General features: G+C 43.1%; 1 protein-coding gene across 2 annotated transcripts in view; it reads left to right on the top strand.

Annotated features, from left to right (window-relative positions):
• The first annotated feature begins 867 nt into the window (after positions 1-867).
• LOC138266574 (uncharacterized) overlaps positions 868-23,416 on the top strand; it is a 91,026-nt gene continuing 68,477 nt past the window's right edge. The window contains exons 1-2 of one of the 2 annotated variants that reach the window (XM_069215421.1): positions 868-1,089; positions 9,824-9,974. In XM_069215421.1, the coding sequence (XP_069071522.1) occupies positions 1,079-1,089; positions 9,824-9,974 (162 nt within the window). In that variant the 5' untranslated portion in view covers positions 868-1,078. Of the gene's footprint in view, positions 1,090-9,744; positions 9,975-23,416 lie in introns of those variants that run through there. The other variant, XM_069215420.1, reaches the window with a different exon arrangement.

The following is a 23,416-nucleotide window of genomic DNA, read 5'->3' as shown; positions in this document are numbered from 1 at the left end:
GTACAAAACACCCATACACCTTTCCTACATTTCTACTTATAAGTGCACCTCAGAAATACAGCTTTTCGATGCACCATGTTAAAATGAATACATATGAACACACATTACATGTCATTGATTACAATTTCTAGACACTTCTGGAACACAAAATGGCACAGCCAAGTTTTACTGTCTCAACAGAATACACAGTCATGGTAGATACTGTCAATGTAGGAAACGTTTAATTGACTGAACTGTCAGTCATGACGGCCAGCCGGCAAACTTTTCAAAACTTTTTTGTTTTTCAAAAACAAACTCCCAAAGAGGGAGTTTGTTTTTGAAAAACAAAAAACGAATTACCTCCACATCCTGGGAATTTGGGATTTTGTTCCCAGGGTGTGGTGGTAACTTGAGGGCTTTCCTGTCAAGGATGGATGGGTGAAAGAAAGAATACATGGATTTGTTGATGGGTGGTTGCATGAAAGATACAGCTGTACATATGGATGGAAGATTAAACGGTGTAGGTAACTCTTGGTGGGAGGGGTCAGGTTTCCCGGCCTTATGTGCTCAGTACAATTAGAGGTATGAAGCCTCTAATTTAATTTCATGACAGAAAATCCAGTTAAATGGCATGTCGTTCTCCGAACAAATAGCACACTCTGCGCATATTTCTACATTAAAGTATTTCGAGAATGCATTGTTTAGCGAATGTAATATAGCCATTAATTAAATTATTGCACCTTAAAGATCACTGAACAAAACTAATTTTATATTTGACAGTTGGTTAATTATCAATTCTCTCAATCAAGCGTACGAAGGAGCCGAGGCTTAGCTCGTGCTCCGCTTCTGCTCTGTGAAGTGAAACTGGGACCGGAAGTGATAATCGGTTGCCAGGTAATGCCTTGTAGTTCTAGGGATGAAAGTTGATCCTTGGAGTGCATTGTGTGGCCTGAAAAGAAGACGAAGAGGTGGAGGCAGAATTCTACTCCTTGGACAGAATGTGAACACTGTAGCTGGTTCCTCGGTAAACATGGCGAGGATGTCTTTGCTACAAGGGCGATAACTGTATGTGCAGCGTAAGGAAGCACAGCTGAAAGACATGTCAGAAAGGTAAGAACATAGACGAGGGAAGCGAGGTCCATTTCACTGACACAGCAATGCTACCGTGGGCCCAAATGCAAACATGGGCCTTTCTGCCGCCAGCTGTGTGGAGACAGCAATAGTTGGGGAACAAGGAGGCTCTCACAGCCTTAGGCCTCGGTGCCATTGCACCTGCTGCACCTGTGATAGGTAAGTCCCGATACCTTTTGGAACACAGGTGGCCTGCTCGAAAACCAATATTGTATTACTGGATTAGGTGACTTCTTTCAAATTGGGAGGGCCGAGATTGGGCTAGATTCTAAAAAGAAATGTTTGGAGCTTTATCATGGCTGCAATTACTTGCCCGCTTAACTGAACATGGGGGATTGATAGTTTTACGTTGGGTAGTTGTAGGTAGGAGTCCTATGCAAAATGCTATTTCCATCCCTGTTTTCTTCTTCTGTTGGTGTCTCCTGTTCTCGTATTCTTTCTTTCTCACTAGCTGTCTTTCTTGCTGTTTCGCTCGGACAAAGTCTGATGATGAATTTAATCATTTCTATTACTGTTTTCTATTTCACCCAGTGATTCTACACGAATCCAATTCAGAACAAATGTAATAATCTGAAAGTATCCTATTTCCGCAACGATCTTTCTTTTGGAAGCTTCTGTTATAAACAGATTACTATACTGTGGGTCACATATTTTACCGTATCCTCATTCAAATATATCTACACGAATTAACAAATCTATATGTCTCATTGTTTTTGTCATTGTTATTTCATACCCTTTAATTCATCTAAGCCTGTTTTCAATGACTTAATATTGTATTTATTATTTCCAATAGGAAAAATACAATATTTTCTAACTGAATCAGTTCTTTAGGGGATATTATTTCCAGTTTATTCATCAAATATGACTCCTTTTGGCCTAAGGGCGGTCCCCTCTCCTAGATAAATAATTCACTTCATTCGCTATTTGAAAACGTATTTGCAGGAGAAGAGAGATATTTACTGCTCATCCCCAAAGCGTGCTCTTCTTGCACATGGTATCAACACAAGGTCTCACCTGTTACAAACAGGTGGGCGGTTCCTGGCCACTGGAAAGCCCAATGCCCACATTTGAGTTAGGCACAAAAACATAGTTGTATTTTTGGCCTCTGTTATCATATAAATCTAAATAAGCCAGTGGAAAATGCCTGTGGTCCAAAGTCACTGACTAAACAACATTACGCTCTTCCAAATGAATACCAAATTGCTATATTTTCAATCAGCCTCACTCCATTGTGCAATTATTTTATTACTCATTTTGTGCTTAATTACGAACTTGTTTAATAAATGCACTTAATCAGGAATACTCTTCACCAGGAGCCAAAATCAAGGACTCTGTAAAGAAAAGATTATACTGTATGTTATGAGTATTTGTATAGCACACAACTCACCCAGAAGGGTATCCTGGTACTGAAGCAGGAGCTGTATGGGCTGAGCCTGGGCCGGTGATAGGGTAAGAGCCGGGTCTTCAGTTTCTTGCAGAAAACTGAAGAAGCAGCTTTGATGTGCAGGGCCTTCCAGGTTTTAGGAGTGATGTAAGCGAAGGCACTGAAGGCCGGATCTGGTCTGCATATGTAGTGAATACCAGTAGGAGTCCGGCTGAGCTGAGGTGAAGGCTAGTAGGTTTGTGGTCCAGTGTTGTGTAAGGCTTTGTATGTGTGTGTGAATAGTGTGGAGAGTGATCATTGGTGGATTGGGAGCCAGTGGAGCTCTTTGATATGTGGGGTGATGTGTGTGTGGGGAGGCATGTTGAGGATGAGCCTGGCAGCGAGTTTGATATAAATATTGCACTTTACCCATTGAATTAATAATGACTGAAAAAACAATAATTTGGAAGACTTTACTGGTGTGTAGTCAGTGAGTTTTACCCATACATTTTCCGCCAGCTGGTTTACATTTAATTACCCCTGGGCGAAGGGGCACAGCAAGTGCATGAGAAGTACAGGAGTTAGTCAAAACACCCAGAATTGTAGAGTTAGGGCAAACAGGATAACATCTTACCCACATTTGCTGTATGCAATACTAGCATTAAAGAATGGGTATAACCATTTTCCAGTGTCTCCATTGCCTTCTCCAAGGAGAGCATTATCTTGCACAATTGAACAGAGGATGACCACTGTCAAATCAGAGAGGAGACAGAATTTTGTGGGCAGAACCAGCACTCATCAGTCACAATGTGCTGTGGCAGAGCTAATGCTAGTGCACATAATTTAACAGTATGAAGCACAGTAGAACATAAATAATGTGCACATATAATACCTATTAGCACTTACATTGAGGAAAAAACGTATTTACGAAGCGATGGGTCAAGTGTAATGCTTTGCATGTATTACACATAGGAAAGATAAATCCAAACTAAAGTGGTCGCAGAAATTTCAAAAGATCCAAAGATGGCATTAGGAACACATGAAGCGGGCATCAAAATAAATCAGTGTACCAGAAATTACTATGAAAATGTCAGGCAATGTAATAGTAAAACAAAGATTATTAGACTGCAACCTTCTTAATATAAAGAGATTAAAGATTGAATCACAGCTGGAAAATAATATTGCATTGGAGTAAAAAAAAAATTGACAGAATCAAAAGTGTTACTCTGCCTGGGGGCCATGGCTAACCCACAGGCGAGAAAATGTATTATCAGCTGAGTATTCTGGTCTACTCCTACTTCAAATTAGGATTGCTGAAGTAGGATGTTTGAGTAAGGAGAAATTCTATGAGGCTGGGAGAATGTTTGCTACTTACTAAATTTGAAGGAACAGGGAGATGCTTTCAACAATAAGAGCCTTTTAATTCTGGAGCACAAGTCTAATTACTGTACCAAAGGCGAAAGAAAGAAGCATAACATGCCCCAAGAGAAATGCAGTATAACCAATATTCCTACCATAATGTTTACTGCTTTCCAACCAAAATGAAGGATTTGTTATTTAACAATATTGTAGGAGTTGCCATGGCCTTGTTTTGAAACAAGTCTCTATGTCATAAGCATACATATACTAAACCATTTCAGTTAAATATCCTATAGGATACGTGCAGCAATATTGGCAAGGATTTTACATATTACATGTAGCTCAGTGCCTGGGTGACCATTGAAAGCTTGGTGGGTACGTTAGTGTTGTTCGGCTCGTAGTGAGGTTGAGAATGACCGTAAAGCCATCTTTATGTTCCGGTTGAAACTGGTATACAGTGCAGTTGTTCTTGCTGTGAATTTGGGATGCGTTGGCCCTTAAGTAGCCCAACACAATGTCCCTTTTTATAGTGATGCACAACTTAAAAATCATATGCACATGTAGACTTTCACTTACTAATCTTCACCTTTTGTACATTACACAGGTGCAATTTTGCTCTTAATCTTATTTTGAGGGAGTGCAACTAGTTACTGCTAATAATATTTTCCTGGTTAGTGGACCAGACATATTGTGTTGGAAGATGAGTCGTTAACATTAATTTTGTGGCACAGATAAGCTCACAGGATGTGATGTGTGCTTATTGCAATTCATAAAGGGTTGTCTGCATGTGTGCGAGAAGAAGCAACTTGTCCCACTGATCTGCTCAAGGAGGAGAAGCAAGCTGCCAGAAAGGAGCAACCCATGAGAAGCGGACTGATTTGGGAGGGTGTCCAAAAGCTTCCTGCCCTCCCTGCATACCCAAGATAAGCCTCTATGAACCTGCGGCCTGCCAGTGTTTCTGGTCCAGCTATTACCAGAGAGGAAGATAGGAGGAACTGTGCCCACTCTGCCTTTGTTGTACCTGAATAGCTGCAATCCTGCACAACAGACATTTAGCAAGGAATCCCCTGGACGTTAATACCAGATTTGTCTGATCAGATTGCCTTCACATTGGCTGCTGCAGCTTCTTTTGGCCTGGCTTGGAGAGAGATGTAGGTGAGGCCCCTGAGCTAGCGCTTTGACTTTCCCATGAATTGTTTTCACAGTACGGTTGAAGACTGCATACCCACACTTGGAGATCCCAAGAGCCTTTTATCCAAGGTGACACTAACACCTGAACAAAACATTGACTGAAAACTTAGTAAGACTTTGCTGACATTATTGCAATCTGCTTATGAAAACTGCTTAGTGAAAGCATAGGGAATAACATATAGGCCATAGAACTCAGGAAAGCAGCTCCATTTAACCATAGTAATCCTACACCTGTGTGTAGATCTCGAGCTTCTGTTTGTGTAGCAACCCCTGTAGCTTCCATACAATGCATTGCCTGTAGTGCTGCTTATTCTGTACAGGGCTAGGAAGGCCTTTTATTCCACCAGGCTTTTATTCTTCTGGCTGAGGCCATTGGTGGTTAGTTTTTATAGCCCATGGCTGGTGCCTCAATCACTTTCCCCAGCTCCCCAAGGTTTCTTGCAGTAGGCACTGGGAGGCATCAAGAGGGAGGAAGAAAGAGAGAGAGAGGGAGGGAGGGAAGGAGAAGATAGAAAGCAATCAGAAAGGAAGAAGAGAGAGAGAATGGGTGGATAGATGGAAAAAGAGAGCTAGCACAAGGAGGCAAAGGGAATGGTGGTGTGATTAAAGTACTATTTATTTCCTAAAAGAAAAGCATTGTGCTAGACATTCAATTAATTGTTCCTATTGTTTGGGCTCTCAAAGACACCTAGAGCTATCCAAGGTGTCCTTGAGTCAAGTGGAGTAGGTGTGAACGTGGCCTAGTCTGCTGGCCCAAAACCCAAGGGCACCAGAGGCAAAAGACCCCAGCACCCATGATTTTGGCCAAATAGCCCTTTTATGAATCCTGAGGAAGCCACGATGGGCACAGATTGGGGCACCCTCCACCCGAGAATATTAACATAACATGGGCCTCAAACAAAGAATGAACAATAAAGGGCAGTTTATGAATTCTTAGAACGGTGGAGATGCATTCTTTGGAATGGAATGTTCAGCTTTGTGCCCGAAGAAGTAAGATATTGTCAAAGTCAACCTAAATCTAAACTCATGTCAAAATCTTTTTTTAAATGGTGGGCACTACTCAGTCGATACGCATGGTGGCAGAAACACCTCACAAGAGTGACATCAGATATCACAGACATAATGGTTACTATGTTCCAGGCTTCTCCTCATCTGTGTTCGCTTCAGAAGCATGGAAGGCCTATGTGGGCAAATGGGTGTAGTGCTGGTCATCAACCCACAGCCCAGCGGACTGTGCCTGCCCCGTGGCCCCCCTAACCAAGTCTAACACATAGTATAGTTCTTTACTTCTACATTTCACTTGCTTTCCTTTACACTCTCCTCTGAAGTTGATCCTTAGTCATTTATTAGGATTGAGAATCATCGTGGAATGTGAAAGGGGGGAAATAAATTGTAAACAAATCCTATAGTCTCATACCAAAGCAGTGTTATCTTTAAAGTTATAGTGGTAAAACAGACTGGTCTGGCAATACAAGTGAGGATCTTAGACAGTAACTGCAACTAGCACTCAAATATCACTTTTAAGTATATTTTAGAACTACTATAATCTCATCCCCAGACAAGATCTTGTCAGTTAATAAAAATAAGCACATTGCTATTGCATGCATTCATTTGATTTAGAAAAAAGAAACTCAATTTTCAAAATGACAGTTAATAATTCCTATGAAAAACAATATTCTAGCCCTGAAATATCAGCTTTTCATATTTATTTTTATCAAATATTCAAATGTACAACAGTCACAAATAGAAAGGTTGTATCTTGAAAGTAGTGCCCATAGTTGGACTCAGAATTACTACAATAAGGACCATATTTTACCAGGGTTGGGCGACGTCATTCCATGGATGCCCACTGCAGCAAATTCAGCTTTTCTACATGGCCAACAGAGATTTCTCACACTTTTGTGGACTCTATTTTTGCTATTATTAGGACTCTTAAACCTGTGATGCTGCTAAATAGGGACACAGGGTGTATGTTTTTGCCCTAAATTAGTATTATTAAAATTGGTTCCAGCCAGTTGGTCTACTTAAATGTCCTGCAAGATCTTTGTAGATGGTACTGAAAATGCACCCATGGTAAGGCCGTTAATTACCCTAAGTGGGTTTCTTTGTATATTTTAAATATTTTACACAACCCACATATATGAGAAAAATATATGTCTGCCAGAAAGCATGATGTGCTATCGCTGGGCTGCAGTTTAAATGCACTGCAAGGACACATGGCAGGGAAAAGTGCATTTGGTATGTAGGAAAAGCCTTATTCATAAGTCACCCATAAAGTGTGTATCCTGTAAGCACACATGCCAGAGAGCTAATATATAGAAAACAGGCATCCTACATATTAGGGTTAGTGCGCTCTCACAGTGAAGTACAACCCAAGACTTATTTCACTGTTTAGGTTTTCTACACTTTTGCAGAAGAGGCACCTCAACCACATCTTCCTCAGAATATTCCTAGACCTGGGAAGACTCCACCTGAGGAAGAGAGCTTTGCTGGAAGAAGAGAACTCATCAAGGACTACTGAACACAGCTGCCTCCCATGGATTAGAATTGCCCTCACAGGGTTAAGTGCATAGTCTTCTATTTGCCTGATTCAAGGAGACAAAAGGCAGAGGGTCTCCTGATTCCAAGAGAGCCCAGCTGACCACTGAAGGATGAAACCTTCAATGGAGCTAGCTGTACTGAGACCTGATGCCTGGAGGCCTGTCCTGAGGAGCTGCAGGACTGATGGAACATACCCAGCAGTTTGAGAAAAGCGAGACTTTGTGATTTTTCCACCTCCAGAGGACTGGTTCAATGTGCTCCGGCTTGCCCGCGATGTCATACTCAAGACAGGCAAGAAGTCCAGGTTTGTCCGACTCAGAGCTTTTGCCATGCCAAATACTGGTTCAGTGGGACTTCTCATTGAAGGTATTCCACTTTGTACATACTTGCCTGGCTTCAGCTTATGCCTTGCCCTGTTGGAGGATTTTGACTTCCAAAAAGGTGACAAAGTCCGAAGGTAACACTTTGGGCTTTGTTAAAGTGGCAAATCTATTCAACCTTTGAAAAGACATCAGCAACTACGACATCTAGCTTTGCCCCACTTGGAAATTTTGCCACCAAAACCAATGGCTTGAGCCATACCCCAATGACAGTTTATCTGGCTTTGGGGTACCTCAGCGCTCAAAGACTTGGACCTTTCCCCTTGGGAAGATTCTGACTTCCATTTCAGAGACTACTTAAGAAGGTAAAAGGTTTGACTGGTATACCTGCTTGGTGTATCTGATCTCTGTTCCATCATGTCAGCCTAAAATGTTTGTGGTTTGGGTGCAAGTAAGTGTGTCTTACTCTTGTAGTATTGCTGGCTTACTCCTGTAATTCAGAAGAGAATCAATGGGACTTCTGTTTTAAAGAAGGCTTAGTACTGGAATTCAGGAGTACACAAGGAGCTCTACAAGAGTAACTTATACCTGCTCACAGGCAGTCTTGGAGCATCAGGCCAAATGTGGTAGATTAAAATAAAAAACAAATTATGATGCTACCACAAATATTTATCTTTATTGCTTTATATTGAAATAAACATATAGAATATGCATCCTTTCTCACACAGGCCTCCTTTACCGTTTAGAAATGATAACAAAAATATTTCTGCCAAATATGTCTAGACTGAGGGTGAAAGAAAAGTAATTTGTGCTTTAAAATTGTCACAGTGTTTTTGTAGCTGCAATCAGTTAAAATCAAATTCAAAGTACAAATTCCAATTATGACCCTGGAAAATCTGCCCAGTATTGCTTCTTGGCTACTATTATATCTTTAGGTTTGGGACAGGACAAAGAGTGCAATGGAGAGGGAGGCAGGTAAAATGTATTAAGCACTCTTAAACTCAGAAGTTGGTGAATATTCAGCAAACTCTTTTGCCTGATCCACAAAGATTTAGCTGTGAGAAGGTTTATCTTACGCTTGAATTATCCTGGCTTACATCTGAATTCCAGAAGTAAACCAGTAGCACTGTTGGCTTACTCCTGGACTTTACGCGTACTTCAAGAGTATGGGACTGATTTACTCCATCACAAACAATCTTCATAGGCTACTATGATAGTAATACAGTGGACGGTATATCCATCACGTTTGTGATGGAGTAACCCCCTCTGCCATTCTCAAAATCAGACCCGATTCTCAGCAAATCCTTTGTGCTTTGGGCCCTTTGATTGTAGTTTCCTATCCAGGAAATAGATGTAAAACTACAAATGTCAAAGGGAAGCACAAGTACCTTCGCCGAGGGTGTTTGCAGAGAAAAATATTTTGTTTATGGCATCGAAAATGCACTTGTGACTTTGCCACATTTTTGATGCACTTTGCAAAAGTAAAAACCAACCAAACCCGAGTTTGTGGATCTGGATTTGGAATGTTTGGGTCCAGTTCACAGAACTTTTGCTATGACTAGGTGTGTCTTATTATTGTAGTATTCCAGACTTAATCCTGGATTCTAGACGTAAGACATGTGGCACTTCGGATTTACATTCGTAATTCAGAGAAAGCGTTCAGTACTACAAGAGTAAGTCATAGTAATATCAGAATCACCGAATAGGGCCCTATGTTTCGAATTTGCTGCCTTTTTCAAAGTAAGTGCATCGCACCTTAGTTTGTAATAGAGTTTGTGAGTAAATACCATAGTAAATCTAAAAATAGACAGATATGCATTCAAGACTTAGGGCTATACCTGCGAGCATTAATAACATTTTGTTGCTGCTTGTTTGATTCTTGTCTGTCTTATTGCATGCAATCATGTAAATGTTTATTTTATGTGTTTTTTATTTCTAGCTCCTCAGGGGTGAATATAAGTAGTGAAATCTATTCTAAGTCTTCCTCTTCTGATGACTCCAACCTGTGCAACACAAATACAGAAGTGTCTTTTTTAGCAAGTTACAAAGGAGTCCTGCAGGAGGGCTGTGATTCTGGCATCGCTTCACCGGTAAGTTAGTTACTACCAGATGCAAGCTTCTTCGTGGCACCTTTGCCTCCACACATGGGTCTGATTCACAAAGATTTTGCTATGACTAGGTGCTACTTACTGTTGAATTCCATAGTGTTTCAAATGTTGTGAGTAAGTTTTTATGGTTGTTAAAAGGAAACATGAAATTGATGAACCTTGAGAGATGAGGCTCCTGCTCACCTCTTCGATTTTCAGATTAGAAAACAGACCCGTTCAAATGTATGAATGCATTGGTAGGGGTAATGGAATTTTTTTTGCTGAAATATTTTTAACGTAAACATAAACGACACCAGATAGTATGTTATACTCTTATGTTTCTGATTATGTTCTCATATTCCTAATGAAATTGTTTCGACTACATTACATTTTTGGAACAGAGATTTGCTTTTCAAAATGGTAAATTCTTGGGTATGGCCCACTTCCCACTCAACAACACTTCAGCTTATCCCAGACCGTGCCCTCAGAAGGTGGATTTTTACCTCAAATTGGTGATTCTTAGGCCAGTGAGTGTGCAATTGTGGTGAGCTTGAGAATTAAATGCCTTTCTCAGAATGTGGCTTAGGACAGTTGTTTTGTGGCTTAGACAATAAGCACTGCCAGTTGACTGATTTAACATGAGGTCAGATGTCTTCCTCCTGTATCTACATTACATTTTTGTCAAATGCAAAACTCCTGTCTATAAAAAGATGTGCAAGGAACATTGGGCCAGCTGTAGCAAAGGGTTTTACCCATTCTGTGTCTATGGGAAAATGTGTTCGTACATATGGCCCATTGTCTTTTTAATCAAGGTGAACTGCCTTTCCCTCTGATAGTACACAAATAATCAACAAGTGACAGGTGTGAAATCTTTACTAACAGCACGTGTGTTGAAATTAACAATCACAAGGCTATTTTAGTTTCGGCTATGTTTTTGTAGGGGTGGGCAAATTCTCTCTTTTTATTAGTCCACTGTTAGCGAATGTGAACCTTAAAGCAATTCTGCGCCTCTGGCTTTGTATCTACCTGCCCTAAATGTTATAGAATGAAATATACAAAAAGTGATTGATGGAATGTTTGAATTGATCTCAGCCACTAGTAAGTACTCGGGCCGCATCCCAGTCCTTAGTTATTTCGCACACCATGCCACCTCAGTTTGTACTCAGTCATGTGCAAATCAGTCTTGGCCCTGCTCAGATGGGAAAAGTCCAGCCTGAACTGCCAGGCGAGGTCCCCCCTGTCTGTGGCTGATATTAATTCAAGCAATCCATCCATGACTTTTTTTTATTACTTCAGTGTGTCCCAGTTTTGAAAAAAGCCAAAAGGCAACAAGAATGCTGTGCAGTACTACAATTCCACGCTCCGTGCAAAAGTGTATGGAACGTGGAATTCCTGTGTCCGTCCAGCACTTTCTGGAGTCGGATAGTGCAATTCTATTAAGGCAATTACATTGCCCGTCCCCTTGCAGTCTATCCGACCAGGTTCTGCATTAAGGGATCCTGTGTGTGGCACTCTTGCCTGCTATAGCGCCAGGAGGACCCTGGAGGCAGGTGCTGCACACAGACATTCCTGCTGAGGACGTTGCTTTCATGTGCAGAAACAATTAGCATTAAGTTACATTCATCCAGATGGATAATAAAGCAACTGTGTGCAGGGTGTGCTTCATAATGTGCTATAAAAAGAAGAGGAAGGGGAAAAAAAGTCATACTATTAAGGTCTAGTTTCACAGAAGCCATATAAATCCTAAATCGATTTTTGGGTTCATATAAATTCATATTTCTTTCTGTGCAATCCATATAGTACCCCTCCTGCTTACTGAAACGAAAGACTTCAGATCATAAATTGCCTGCACCACTGTCCCTTATGATACCCATTTTGGTTAGCAGCATCCTAAAACAAATTTGTATTGCCCTAAGATTCCGTTGTGGGATGCAGTATATTAGAACAGTGTTGCACTTTCAAGGTCACTGCACCATGTGATGTTAGTCACTTGTCCTTGCCACCAGTTTGGCTGCAAGAGACTCCAGTCAAATTTATGACAGATATAAAGCTAGTTCATACAGTGACAAGCAAGTAACAAACCTACAACGTATCAGGTAATTGTTTTAACTAGCTAATTTACAAAAAAGGGTTCTACAGATCAACATAAATTGAATCAACTGTTCGTCCAGAATTGGATTAGTAGATGCAAGCTGATGGATTTTGAATGCATAGTGTTTAATGCACGCAATGAGGTACACATATGTAGATCTACAGAAAAGTGATGTAATGAAAGTAAGAACCATTTGGCACCAGATTTGGAGGCACACAAAAACAGTCTGCCACAAAACAGCTAGTTCTCCCTCCAGACTGACCGAATAAACCACTGTAGGAAGGTGGAGTATTATGCAGTGATGCTGGTTAGGTTTCACTATGTAATACTCTCACAATACCCCAAAGATGGCCCTTTGGATTCACAATGGTAAATCCTTAGCTCAATCCTGGCAAACAGCGGTCAGGCTTTACTAGAGGAACAGGTGTTAAGCATTTATTTCGGAGTACCAACATGGACGATAAGTAATTGACATGACTCAAAAGAACTCTGAAACCAATTTATAAAAATAAGGCAGATTTTGATCTTATTTTAGACACTAAAACAAAGTAAAACAGATATGTATAATCGGAGGTATGGATTTTCAAAGGAATCAAAATTCAATGCAGTTCAAGCTATCAAACTTTTACTATTGTGATAATGGGGAAAATCACTAGTGACACTCGGTCACTTGTGGGGTGAGTTCAGAGGAACCTACTTGTAGTTAAGGTTGTGATGGTCCCAGAAACAAGCTGCAACAGTCTGACAATTTTACTTGGCTTGTGGGGCCCAGTTGTACATGTGTATTGGCTGTCCTTGGTGCTGAAAAACGGGAGTCGCAGGTGCTGAAAAATGGAACTTGTGACACTTGGTCACTTGTCGGTCCTGGTCGGAGGGACCAACGGGAGGTAAAGCTTGTGTGGACCCCTAGACCAGGATTCATCAAGCAGAACAACTCTACCTAGCTCAGGTGTCTTGGGTGCAGAGGTGTGCTTGGCTATCCAGCTTGGCTGTCCATGCTGCTAAACGGGAGCTGCGGTTAGTGTTTTAACTCTTTGACCGTGCCAGTGAAGAAACAGATGCAAAAACTCAACAATGGAGCCACTAGTGATTTCAGATGAAAATGTTGCGAGTGCACTCAGGGTGCACTGTCAAGTGAACGTGGTGATGACCGGACTGGCCACCAACAAGTCTTCGCAGAGGTAAGGTGAAGGAGAAGCTATCTCTCCTTCCAGAGGTCCTAGAGAAAACGGCAGCTGGATGTAACTTAGTGGTGAGCTGAACTGCACTTCCCACAATGCACTTGACCACCTGCTTTTTGGCAATCCCTTTTGGGTTCCGGTAGATGATTTATATTTGCGGCAGACTAGTGCCATTAGTCCAAGAGAGCCTGGTCTTGCCTTTGGCTCACAAAGGTTTTCCTCGTTCGGGGGGAAAAGGTCTTTTGTCTTGGATATGCCCCAGTCCTGCAGTTCCAGGATTTCCACAGGTTCAAGGTATCATGCCTTTGGTTCGCACAGGTTCCAGTTGTTGCCAATGCGGGTCTTCTCTTGTCCTTTCTTCGCAAGTTAATGCAAATATGAGGTTCAGGTGCCAGGGGTGCCCTTAAATGCAAGATTTAGGGGTGTTAGTGGAGTGGGTGGAAGAAGCCAATGGACTAATAGCCCCAGAGGCTAATCTGCCCCTGAGGTGGCCACATCCAGTGGATTGTGGCACCTTTTCTACCCAGAATCCTCCATGCTGCCTCTTTTCAAGATGGTGTAAGTCTTCCTCGAGGGTACAGACCAGGCTGCCCACCCTAGAGGTTTGGATAGTCTTATGCGGGTGTACATCTTCAGACTAACAAATTTTCCCTCCTGCCTGGGTGCAAATGTGCCTTTGTGCAGGAGGAGGGCTTTGTCCTCCGCTGGGGGACAGCCTGCTTGCATATCAGAGGTGAAGTTCTCTTTAAAGCTCACCATATTGATGCGCCACTTTTCTAGCCTTCCTGGGTTGGGAGGGAGGTGTGACTTCCTTCCCATCCAGGACTTCGTCCTGACTCCTGGGAGCATTCACACCTGCTCCCAGGGAGTCAGAATCCTGTCTTGGTGGCAGCAGCTGCAAGCTGACAGCCAGAGGACAGAAAAACTTGAGTAACTCGGTGGGCAACCTCTATGGTTGCTCTTTGGGTCCATGCCACATCGCTCTTGACAGGAGATTCATGTCAGGGGTGAGAAGGCACGTTGTTTGATACCAAACATGACCCACTTCAGCAGTAACATTATAGAGCTAGCGACCTCGGGTTTGCCCTGGTGCCGGGCTATGTTATCCTATGAACCGTCTGTCACTTATAGTAACCTTTAACGGAAAAGACCACTATAGGGACATAATAGTGTGACCTTTTATGTCCACACCATTAATATAATGCATCCTGCCTTCTAGGCTCAGGAGGCCTTGCTTAGGGGTAACTGACATATATTAAAGATAGTGCTTTGACTGTGCCACACATGGTCTGGGCACAGTCAAGTTCTCGCAGTTGCACTGCTCCTGCAGTCTGCAATGGCAGGCCTGGGGTCAGTAGTTTCTTTTGGTCACTCAAGGTGGCACAAACAGTACTTTGGGGTTCTGATGACCCCTTTAACACCCATGCCCAGGGTACCACTGGCACCATATAGTAGGGACTTATAAGGGGGGTAATAGTACTTGACAATTTGGGATACCAATTCACACTTGCCAATTTAGGGAGAGAACACGTGCACAGGGCCAGCCTCCAGTGCACTTTCAAAGTCATAACCAAAGGCATCCAGAGCAAAAAGTGTTGGGGGGGGGGGGAACTATTCAAAAATGGCACCTTCCTACAACTACTCTAGTATGAGTAAATTAAATGGCTGATGTGTTGCACATGGAGACTCCTGAGCCCCAACTAGTAGTTCCAACAACATTTGCATGTAATTTTGTCATGTGGTTGATAGGCCACTCAGTTGATAGATGCCGATCCGCCACAATGTCTGGTGAATTTAACTTCCTGAATGTTTGACACTCGCATGGAAAGTTAGTTTGATTCCTTTACATGCTTGTTGACAACCCACAGTGTGTTAGGGAGACCAGATACATAGGCCTTGACAATGGACCCCCAATTTAGGGAGTCTTTCTAGTGCCCACATTTGATGGCAGGAATTCCATCAGTGGTAATGGGCATTCATGGTATCCTGCAGAGGTTTACTCCCTAAAGTAGCTCCTTCCCCTTTGGGAAATATCTTCTGACTTCATGAACACTCTGAGTTTGGCAGCCTTTTCTCTTCTGACTAGGAGTAGGCAGACATTATACCACAATGGAATTACATACAAGTTGTACACAATAGTAGACACACTCTTTATTATTAAGGATGTTCCAGTTTTGGCTACCTACAACAAAAGGAGAACATATTTTCAGCTCACAATGTCCAGTGCAAATTTTGGTTTTAATTGCCTGCTCGCCTTTGGCGTTTTACTAAGTGTATACAAACCAGTGGTCTCTAGATGTAATCAGATGGTCGATAAGCAGCCATGAAGCATGGGGCGAAAATCATCAGTGGGTGGGCTAGAAGCATTGATCTTCACAGGATCTAGGGTACAAGGCAGGAGTCTGCGACCGTGAAGGCAGTGAGGACTTCTGTACATAGGTTTCCAATGGGTTTCCCTCAGTTCCTCGGCCTTTACAGCCGCCCCCTCGGCAATAGTGAAGTTCTCTAAGAACAAAGAAACATATATCAATTATAACATATGTCAGATATATGATATATTTTGATCTTAATGTAAGTTTTAAACTCAACATTATTTGCATTTTAAACATCATAAATCCATTTTAGAATTACATATGAACTTAAAACTGGACTGTGCTGTTGTGTTCTTCGATGTCTACCCAAAGGTTATATCAAACTATTGCAATTTATTCAAAATGTAGCTACCAGGCTGGCCTTAGTTTGGTCAAATCTCATATTTCTAGGGCTGATCTCTGTTCCCCTTTATTGGCTGCCAGTACTGACTGTGTCATTCTCTGACCAGCTTGTTTACTGTTCAGATGTCTAAAGAGAAATGTGCTAATCTGTCTCCGAGAGAAACGTTCATGCCATCGCCCTCACAGTTGCTGAGATTAGAAAGTCAGATGCTTCAGAAACCCCCAAGAGCAGAGCATCATTGGAAATGAGACTACAGTGTGGCTGTCTTGTTTCCACTGGTATGGAATTCCTTGAAAAGGAGATTAAAAGTAAACCTACTTTGTTAAACTTCATGAAAGTGGCCTAAGTGTTATTGTTCATTTTGTAAGCCTCTACTTCATACTGATAAATCTGTAACTATGCACTGTAATTTATTTGTATGATTGTTTTATGCAGATACAATTTATTTGGTTGTGTGCATCAAATAAACTCTCACTGGTTAAATGCCTCTTCTCCCTCTATTGTCTCTTTCTTGCTCTTGTTTGATCTCTTACAGTCTCTTGCTCACCCTCTGTCCCTTGCTCTCTTTTTCCCTTGCACTCTCTGTATCCTCAGTTTCTCTGTTCCCTTCACTCTTTCTTTCACTCTCTTTGCACTTTCTTTTTCCCACCATCTTTCTTCCCCTCTACTGAGCCTACAGTGGCATGTGTAGTTAGGAAAAGCTCAAGCAACTCTGACAGAACATGGGCCATCAACTCCATTCTCCACATAGCACATGTGACTGGAGAGCAGTGACTAAAATGTGTATCAACTCAGTGCAGGTCAGGGAACTGCATGCATATTTATTTATTTGTTAATTTAATACAGACATCAAGTATTTCAGGGCTGGTTTGTATCAACAGTTCTAAAGCAGATATTCTGCAACTCATCTTCTCTAGATTTCCTTTGATAGCTAGCCTCTCCTCTTCCTGCACCTTTGTAGTCTTAATCCAACCGCAGTGTTCGTTTTGCTGTTTCTCCTCAGGCTCAGTTTTCCAATGGTTTCCTGTTATACAGACTTTTACTGTCTTTTCCTAGTGTCTTTTATGTACCAAGAATTAGAAGTAAGAAAGCAAATATTCAGATCTTGAGGATAGTACCTGTTTGAGTTTCTTGGAAACCTATCTTGGGGACATTTCCTCTTTTTCCCCACTTTACAAACTCAATGGGTGTCCACCTTCAACCTTGATACTTGGTACAAAAGGTCCATGGTCATTTCTTTTACTCAATGCAACCAGGAGTGATGTCTTCCGACTTGTGGTTATACAGGCCACCTTACCAAGTTTAAAACTTCAGGTCCATCTCCTACCTTAGATGGGGTTTCAGTGCAGTGAGGTTCATGTCTTTGTATGAAGGGCATTCTCCTGACAGTCCCTTGAATTTGCCAGCCTACCAATTCATACCTGTTGGACCTGGCCCTATTTGCAGTGACATCCCCAAAATGTTTGCCTTCCTCCTTCATTTTTCTGACCTCTTTTTGTCGGCTCTAGGACTCTGGGCACTTTATCCCTGCTGATGAGTGCTAAAGTGCATGTGCTCTCCCCTGTGAACTTTGTATGATTATCTTACACCTGATTGGCACATTTAAGTAACCTGTAAGTCCCTTGTAAAGTGGTATCCCTTATACCCAGGACCTGTAAATTAAATGCTGCTAGTAGGCCTGCATTGTAGCTTGCCCCACTGACAGAATTAGCCTTTCAAACCTGTCTCAGGCCTGCCACCGCAGGGCCTGTGTGTGCAGTTTACTGCCACAGTGGCCTGGCATCTAAATATACTTGCTTGGCCTGGAACTCCCCTTTTACTACAAATAGGTCACCCCTAAGATAGGCCCAAGGTAGCCCCATGGCCAGGGTGCTGTGTAGGTAAGAGGTAGGACATGTGCCTTCTTGTGTGGCATGTCCTGGTTGTGACAAATAGCCTATTTGGTTTCTCACTGCTGTGAGTGCTGCCTGTCTCATAGGGTTGCATTACAAATGCCCTTGCATATGGCTAAGTCGTGTTATCTATGAGGAGCCACATGGGCATGTTTTGTTTGGCTGGAATGGTAGTAAGAAAAGCTGCTTATTGATTTATTATTACCATTGTAGAAATGCCACTTTTAGAAAGTGAGCATTTCATTGTGCTTATGACTCTTGTGCTTTGCAGCCTGATTCCAATCCACGCCTGGGGTAGAATGACAGCTGGGCTTTGTGCATACTTTCCAGACAGCCGTCACACAGGGAGTGTGGAGGTGTAACAGGATTACATCTGCAAACTGAATGGTATCCCTGGGCTGGGAGAGGAGAGGAAGGGCACACTTACATTTGTATAAGCTGTGTCCTGCCCTCACACAAAGGGCTTGTTTACCTCCTATTGATATCTAAAGCCAGGGCTGGGCATAAAGGGGGGAGTTATACACTTCTAAAGGTTCTTTGAATGGCCCCCTGAGATCAAGTAGAAAGTGAGTATAAATACAGGGTTTGTTCCCCATCTCTTTAGACACTGCGTGGACTTGTACCCAGGTGCTGCTGGAAGGGACTGCAATGCTAGGAACTGCCATGAGGACTGACCTGCTTTTGTACTGACCTGTGGCCTTCTAGGCCCCTAAAAGGAATGACATTTTGCTTATAGGAGCCCTGATATGCTGGCCTGTTTCTACCTCCCAGCATCTGCCTGCTCCCCAGTTGATCTCCAGGGGTGGGAGGTTTGTGTTTCTCCCCCTACCCCTGTTCTGCTGCAAGCTGATTTCACAGGAGCACTTAGTGCGCAGTGGAACTTCCCACTCCTTTACACCTGACTAGTGTGTGTGGTGAGCACTGAACTAAATCCTGAAAGGCACGCGTTGAGTGCTGGACTAGATCCTGAAAAGTGCGTAGGAAGCACTCCCACTTCTTCTTCCAGGGCAGTGCTGACAGTGTCTTTACAGTTCTGTCCCCATAGGGAGGGAGACAGTGACAGGCAGTGGTGATGAGAGTGCTGCTCCAGGATCCCGGCGGTCCTCTGAACAGCCGGCGGCCATCTAAACCCCCACCCCCGGGCTACCCCTTCCATGGTAGGAAGCCACTGTACTAAGGCAAAGACACGCCGAATGCCGGGGGATGGCTATCCTCCCTGCCGCCAGCTTCCGCCTGTTCCAGGAAGAAGGGAAGGGCTATTCTTGCTGGCCTGTGTGCTTTCGAGTAGCCAGTCCCCAGGAGAAGGACATCCAGGATTGGGTGAGGCCTTTCGACCCCCCCCCCCGGACCACTCCCCTTGCACTGGGACTGGCCACCAGTATGGCACTCGGGCTGTTGTACTAGGGTGTTGAACCCGGTCGGCTGCCTGTGTTCTCTCTCATGTGTGGCACCCAGAGAGCTCTTCATGCAGTGACAAGGGAAGTGTGTGTACGCCCCCCCCATATTGCCGGCGTGGCAACCGGGCATGGAAGTTAGCAGCTACACCACATGGACGCGGGCAGCTGCCTTTTGTTTTCCTACATGCGGCGGACCTAGCGAGGTCTCTCCACTAGTTGGGACAGTGTGTGTGCCCGCCCCCTCCAGGCAGCATTCCTTTAGTGGGAATTTACCAATCGGCTGACAGAACGTGAAGGGAACCCTTCACGGAGATCCCGTTCCTGCCGAGCCGTGCCATATTTTCAGTTGTAGGTGTGCGGGAGTCCCTGTGACCTACACTATGGACTCGATTTTACCAAACAACTTATAAGATGCGTGCAAATGCATGGTGACCCACATATGGGAGATACTGTGGTACGATTGTTGTGATGTTCTGCACTGTAATACGCTTATCATACAAAAGAGGTGCAGATTTATGGAGTTGTGCTTATAACCTATCAAGCATGTGCCCTGGGGTTGATGTGTGTGCAAATACTGTTTCAGGGGACCCTGTGACATGCAGAGAAATGCTTCTCTAGGATGTTTTCTTTTCTCCTGACATGTGCCATGTGGAAATGTTTCATTATGTTTGCACTATGAGAGTTTGACAACCATATGCTGGGCAGTGTATTGCTGATGTATGCCTTTATTGGTCTACAGTCTATTTTTTTTATGCAATACAGTTTTTTTGTTTTTCTTTGACATTTTTTATTAACATTGCATAATGGTACAAAGCAGAAGAGGACTTGGGACCCTGTACGTTTGTGAAATAACATAGGTTGTATCGTAGGAGTGGTAGAGTAGGCTAAATACATTCAGCAACAAACCTAAACATTATGAAAGGACAACGGAGGTGGAGATTAAGGAAAGAGAAGGTGTATAGGGTGAAGGGGAGGGAGCGGGGGAAAGGAGGGCAAAGCTGAAACGTAGGCAGCATAATGGTGCGGTGTCTGGGGTGGTATGTTGCGCTGTGGTGAGACGCAACTCAGGTTAATTTTGCTTCATTGACAACAGAAAAACCTACTAAGAGGCCGCACCTTCCTATAGTGTAAAGTATTATCCCGGTGCTCAAAACATTCAAAACATGCCTGTTATCAAACATGTGTTCTGGGGCAACAGAAATTGCACCAACCATCTATAACTATAAAGAGAATGGAGCACACTACTACATAGTTTTCTAATAACAAATGAGTTGTATGCATGGATCCTAAAATTATATAGAAGAGAAATAGAGGTAAACCTGATTATTCAATTGTGATATCAGTGGGATTGGACAGTTTCCAGATTGTGGTAATCAAAATTTTAAAAAAAAATATTTTTTTAATACTGACGATACCATTGTAATCTCAGAACAAGTATACAGATAATTGAAAACAAGACAATGGAAAAAAATTCAAAGAAAAGCCAAAATATAAACATATACAGCAAAAACATATTTGAACCACACATCATTGAAAGTTCAAACCAAAACAGTCTATCTCCAAGAACTGATCATAATCAATATACCCAATTCCAAATATTCCATGGAACGAGTGTATAATGTCCAAATTATTGACTTAGGACAATGAAAGTTCTTGCCATCCAATATGAAAAGTGATGATACAGTCCAGACCAAATTCAGCCTGTCATCCAATACGTTAAGATGATTGTACACTCCAAACCGGATTCAGCCGGTCCAGACCAAATTCAGCCTGTCATCCAATACATTAAGATGATTATACACTCCAAACCGGATTCAGCCGACACGTGTTTCGTCCTATACAGGACTTTATCAAGGCTGATAAAACAAATCATATAGGGCCTGATTCCAACTTTGGAGGACGGTGTTAAACCGTCCCAAAAGTGACGGATATACCACCTACCGTATTACGAGTTCCATAGGATATAATGGACTCGTAATACGGTAGGTGGTATATCCGCCACTTTTGGGCCTGTTTAACACCGTCCTCCAAAGTTGGAATCAGGCCCATAGTCCCTTATTTTGACTAATCTTTTTTATCATTAGTCAAAAAACAACCTAAGAACAACTAACATAATGTGTCTTCATGCAGATCACTGAATGAAGTGCATCGTATCACAAGCGGACGTTATGTAGTTAGTAAGTCAATTCACCAAAATACCACAATCATCACATCAAGTCTAAGAAGACAGTGAGCAAACAGAAACCAATCTACTAACCATGCCCCAATGTGTATCATTTTGCGACGAAAAAACTACATGTTTGGGGTCCAATTAACCCAAAGAGAGTGACAACAAGCACATAGGGGGTCATTCTGACCCTGACGGGCGGCGGAGGCCGCCCGCCAGAGTTCCCCCCTCCGAAATACCGCTCCGCGGTCGAAAGACCGCGGAGGGTATTCTAAGTTTTTCCCTGGGCTGGCGGGCGGTCGCCAAAAGACCGCCCGCCAGCCCAGGGAAAAACTCCCTTCCCACGAGGATGCCGGCTCGTAATCGAGCCGGCTGTTGCACCCGTCGCGTATTTCACTGTCTGCCAAGCAGACAGTGAAATACTCGTAGGGCCCTCTTACGGGGGCCCCTGCAGTGCCCATGCCAGTGGCATGGGCACTGCAGGGGCCCCCAGGGGCCCCGCGACCCCCCCTACCGCCATCCGGTTCCCGGCGGGCGGACCGCCGGGAACTGGATGGCGGTAGGGGGGGTCGGAATCCCCTCGGCGGCGCAGCTAGCTGCGCCGCCTTGGAGGATTCAAAAGGGCGGCGGTACACTGGCGGGAGACCGCCAGTGTTGCCGGTCTGACCGCGGCTTTACCGCCGCGGTCAGAATGCCCTGCGGGGCACCGCCGGCCTGTCGGCGGTGCTCCCGCCAGAATGACCCCCATAGTGTCCATGTAAGTTATATATTCATAGATTTGTAGAAAAATATAATAAGATGAAAAACATAGAGTTCCAAAAGGCCAGAAATACGAAGATGATTAGTAATTAGATGTGTTTAATATATGCTAATTAGCACCTACGTTGTAACAACGAAATGTGTACTCTAGTACCTTATCTTATTATGTTGAGAGAGAAACTGTTCAAGATATGGCAAGCCGATTGGGTGCAGCATCCAATATGTCTGAAAAACAGCATAAGGATTGTACCATATTCAAATGCAAGCAGCCAAAATGATGTGAGCTAATAATCTCAACGATTCGACAACCCGTACTAACTTAGCTCCAATGGAAACCCTACAAAATAAATATACCTTAGATTCGGAAATGCAGAACATGTCTCCCCGAAAAAAAAAAATTGAAAATCCAAACACATGTTTTATCTGAAACAGATAAGAAGAAAGTGACGACAAAAGTTATCGATGTAGGGCAAAGGCTACGATAACTACACCCCCATAATAAAGGTATTGAATATGCCACTGGTTATCCCGTAGCTGTAAAACTCATCCGATGTCATGTAGATGAATCTATATTTATAGGGCACCGCGTCCCTTGAACTGTAGTGAAAATATACTGCCTACCTTATGAATAGAGCCCGTGCCGCGATACCCATCCTCCTCAGTCAAAATCGGCGAAACGGACTGAGTCAGGACTTCCTCATTTTAAGGAGCATAGACATGGAAGTAGGACACAATTTGTTGAATTCTTACTTCCTTTTAGACCGCTTCACAATAACAAATAGCCTCATACTGGAAAATATAGTTAACCAGAAACGAAACCTGCAAAACCAGGTCACATTTTAAAGTCCACACGTCCACTTTGATATAAGTGGTCCCATGGGTACCTTAGTTACAATCAATGCACGGAGCCAATGGGTGTCAATGGTCATACATACAATTAAAGTACCAAACTCAGGCGCCATCTTAGGAGAACCCATAAAGTACTAAAAGTACTACATCAAACTGCACAAAGCGAATAGTAGCTCATGTATACTCCAAAAAAAATTCGCTTCATGTATCTGTTCTAGTACAACCTTGCAGGTTCCTTCCCCTCGCACTAGAGATCGGGATATCTGGGGCCATTTCCACAGATCTATGTACAATGTGTAGGTAGAGACTGGCACCCTGTGTGACAACCATGGCTCGTTAAGAGTTAGCATTAAGGAGGTCCGGCATGAGAGAAAGTAAGGGGCTAGTGCTAGT

Source organism: Pleurodeles waltl, chromosome 11 (assembly GCF_031143425.1).
Source record: "Pleurodeles waltl isolate 20211129_DDA chromosome 11, aPleWal1.hap1.20221129, whole genome shotgun sequence".
Classification (NCBI taxonomy): domain Eukaryota; kingdom Metazoa; phylum Chordata; class Amphibia; order Caudata; family Salamandridae; genus Pleurodeles; species Pleurodeles waltl.
The sequence above is the reverse complement of the archived record's forward strand: the minus strand, read 5'-3'. Positions and strand labels throughout refer to the sequence as shown.